This window comes from Fulmarus glacialis, unplaced genomic scaffold (genome assembly GCF_000690835.1).
Source record: "Fulmarus glacialis isolate BGI_N327 unplaced genomic scaffold, ASM69083v1 scaffold2039, whole genome shotgun sequence".
In the NCBI taxonomy this organism is placed as follows: domain Eukaryota; kingdom Metazoa; phylum Chordata; class Aves; order Procellariiformes; family Procellariidae; genus Fulmarus; species Fulmarus glacialis.
In genome coordinates, this window is record NW_009233651.1 from 11014 (window position 1) to 14945 (window position 3932).

General features: G+C 37.0%; 1 protein-coding gene across 1 annotated transcript in view; it reads left to right on the plus strand.

Moving 5' to 3' along the window:
* The window catches only part of LOC104082298 (spindle and centriole-associated protein 1-like), a gene marked incomplete at both ends in the record, with an annotated part of 14104 nt that extends 10733 nt beyond the window's left edge, over window positions 1-3371 (plus strand). The window contains one exon of the mRNA XM_009585374.1: window positions 3240-3371. Within this exon, the coding sequence (XP_009583669.1) occupies window positions 3240-3371 (132 nt within the window). The remainder of the gene's footprint in view (window positions 1-3239) is intronic.
* Window positions 3372-3932: the final 561 nt, after the last annotated feature.

Here is a 3932-nt window from a genome sequence, read left to right on the forward strand (position 1 = left end):
TTATTTCGTTTCTAACCCAGAGCTACTCAAGATGCAGCAGTAGCTCACAGATTCGTTGGGCCTATGTGAAATTTTGAACCAGGTTATGGCAGTTCCTGCACTCTTAATAGATGCAGCAGAATATGTTATCTAAATCCCAGTGCTCCATTTCATAGCAAAGGCAATAGATTCCTAATGAATGTGGAACTGTCCTGTTTTGGTTCCTTTTCAGAGTCCATAATAATTGGAGAAAAAAAAACACCTTATTTTAAAATTTGAAATTTTTTTTTGTCTGGATGTATAACAACTTATTCCTTGTATTACCCTGTATTTCATCGGTAGGGAAAAATTTACTTTAAGACCTGTATCGGAAGCAAACAGTAAATTATCAATTCAAGAATGAAAAGCCGCTACCATCAGAAGATGGACTTTGGCTGAGGAAATGTTATGTTTAAAAGAAGTTAAGAATGCTTGTTTCTCTGTTAAAGTTGAATACCAAAGCAGGGTATTAAATTTTGTTCTTTTGTAGTTATGAGGAAGGATCTTCTGGACTTCCAATAGAATGTTTTCTATTTATTAGGAAAACATCAATTAATAGCATCAAATTCATATTATAAATATAATTGCAGTTATAACCCTATTTAGATTGTCTTTAATTTGTGTTCCACAGAAATGAGTTATTCTTGATCCTCAGGCTTCCTCCAAAACTACTCCAGATTTTCTTTGTCCTTTTTTTATTTCTTAGTTGCTGCTTTCTCTTTATGAATGTAACATTCAACGTATCTTAAGAGCTTTTATCCTATTCAGACAGAAGGCCAAGGAGTCTGAGACTACTTGTTTTGAAAGATGTATACTGACTCATGAGTGGAAATATGCAGAAGTCGCTCAGGCTACAAAGTGTGGCTAATCATATTCAGAGTTGCTCGAGGTAGACAGTGTGCATCCATAATCTTCGCTGACTTTTCCCCTTTTCATGGAGCTTTAATTTCAGTTAGAATTTGAGAATTCACTGGGAGAAGCACAGCTTGTCTGAGTATTTTCTAAAACCTGGTCCCTGTGATGCTAGGAATAAATCAAGTGCTTGTGTGCACCATCTGCCTTGCCTAGCCAGGAGAGTTATGCCTCAATTACAGCTGGCAATGCATTTCAAGAAAATTACTTTGCAGCGGTTGTTTAAAAAGCCTCTGATTTCAGATAAACAGTCAGTCTTCAGGAGGTTTTGAAGCTTCTAGAAAGATTTCCTTCCTCTTCTGGGAAGAAAAAAATATTTTCCAGCTTTGCTGCAGAAAAGCTGAATGCAGAAAAATTACGATAAAAGATGTTGCTTAATTTATTCTCAAAATTATACATAAAAAGTAGGAAGAGAAACTTGAATTACTGAATCTTTCATGAAAGTTGTATTAATAAGTGACTAAAAAATCAACTCCTGCAAGAAGAATGTAGTGAATATAGAAGAGTCTGGAGAAAAAGGGAAGAAAAAACTTCTGAAATGTTGGCCAAGCTATATGAAATTCTTAAAGGGAAGTGGATAAACTTGACTTGGTTCCTAAATGAATTTCAACGTCATCTGCCAAATGGTTTGTTTTTTTTTTTTTTCCCCCACCGTTCTGCTAAAATGCTATTTCTTTGCCAGACTCACAGGGCAAAAAGTTAGAGTATACACATGCTACATTATTCTGTGTTGCTCTGTTCTCTATCTCTGCTTCTGCATATTGTGATGCAGTGTTAAAGCTTATGTGATTAGAAGTACATGTGTCAATGGACTGGAATGAATATACTTCTTTCAGGGTATACCAGACCCAAATCCTAGCTGACGGTAGGAATGGATGTATACAGCTGTTAACCCTGACGCTCGCCCTATGCATAAGTGTAAGACACATAGCTGCTTGGAAGCTTTTCCTCCAAGGCAAGGTTGACGCTATGTAGGATAAGTAGATGCAATAGCTCATCCAGATGCTCTAAAGCATCAATAGGCTTCATCACTGCTACCAGGGTTAAAGTTTTTATTTTGTGCCGTCTTTGGTTTCTAAAAATATAGGACTGTCTACTTTTTTTTTCCATTTTCTGTGTCAGCCTGCTTCACTTGGATCAATACAGAAAAGCTGTTCTCTCTAGCTGGAAGAGAACCAGAAAATGGATGGCTTATCTCTGATATGCTTAAAGGAGGTATATGTGCCTGTCTTTGTGTCTAGTGACAGTATCTGTGATTTATTCGCAAAAATATTTATTTATTCACTTTATGTGGCTGCAGAGCTGTTTTGTCTTCATACTTCTTCCTTGGTGGTTTTTCACTTCTGGTCCCAATGCCACCAGAAAATAATCTATGGTACGTTATGGGCAGCTCATGCTCTAATTTTGTCTGTGCCGCAGAAAAGGGTACCCCAATTGCTTTTCAGGATCTCTGGTGTTTTGGAGATGGGATGTATTTCTTTTATTCAGGGATTCCTTTGAGTAAATGCAGGCAACCATCTGAGCAAGGGCTCCATCTGCTAATTCTGATGTGTTTATGTGACTTTGCAGCTTCCACTCTTTTAGCTGCGATGGTCCAAAAAGTGGCAGTTGTGTATTCCATTTATCCATTAGTGGTGGAAGGGACTCTTTTGTGTCTTGTACAGGAAGACTGGCTACTGCAGTGGTCTATCTGAAAGTAATAGATTGATAATATCTTTTGAGGGCAAGAGGTTCTTTACAGTAAGGTCTTTTGCCTCATGCTCAAGTAGATTACTTAACAAATAAACCTTTTTGGCTTCTTTAAAAAAAAAAAAAAAATGAAACCCTCTAGAACTTTTTCTCTCTATGAGAGAAAACATTAGAAAGCAAGTATTTGCTCCTTTATTTAGTCAAATTTGTCTTCATTAATGAATTAAGGAAACTAAAGAATAGTCACAGGTAGCACAGGATACTGACAAGCATCAGCACACCTGGAGTTACTTGATTACTGCATGAAGATTCAGTGACTTAAAAAATGGTATCCACGCAGAGAGACAATGCTTGTAGTTACAGCCTGTAAAAGTTGTAAAGGCAGGAGAACAAGGATGTATAGGATTCCCTACAGTGCTCTGGAGTAACAAAGAAGGAACAGTGAGCTTGCTGACAGTTCTCAAGCCCTGAAAATAGGATTTTGTTGTGAAAGTAATGAAGTCAATTTAGCAATAGTGGGAAGAGCTGTTACAGTATGATGTCATATGGACCCGTTCCTGTTTCCAAATATGAATCTATATTGGTTTATAGTAGGTTTTTAACTTTTTCTCTCTCTTTAGAGTGAAATGCAGCTGCGTGAGAAAGAGGTGATGAGGCAGCAGCATGAGGAGCTGTTGAACGAACACAGAGAACTGATTGATGCTCTGACTGCAGAAATACTTCTAGTGAGGGAAGAAAACATTACTATGCAGGTACTGAACCCCCCTTGCTCCTTACCCATCAGGATGACTTGTTAGAATACTAAGTTGTGTTGCAAATATGGGTCGAGATGCATTGTTTCATGTTCAAGGAATTTTAACAATAAGCAGAAATAAAATGATAAAATTGAATGAGGAGCCTGAGAATTATAATAGCAGGTATGAGGTGGGGGGAAGGAATGTTTGTAAAGTCATTATTTTATCTTCATTTATGATGTTTAACTTTAAAGCCTGAGAAAATGCTAGTTCCATGAAACTGAGCTTTATCAATCTAAAAGTTTAAGCATCTTCCCCCACACTTCTATACTGTTAACGCTTCTGGAGCAACAGAGTAGACTAGATGTAATACTACATTTTCTTTTTTTCAGTTTGCAGTGGAGGTAGATTTTTTTCAATGGTTATGTTTGGGAATGAAGCAATAAAGCAACGTTGGAAAGGAAGTAGGGTCATGAGTTAGGAAAAGGAAAAACAAGTAATTTATTTGAGTCAGGAAAGAAAAAATGAGAAACATGGAGACACTAATATTTAATACTGTCCTGGTTTCGGCTGGAATAG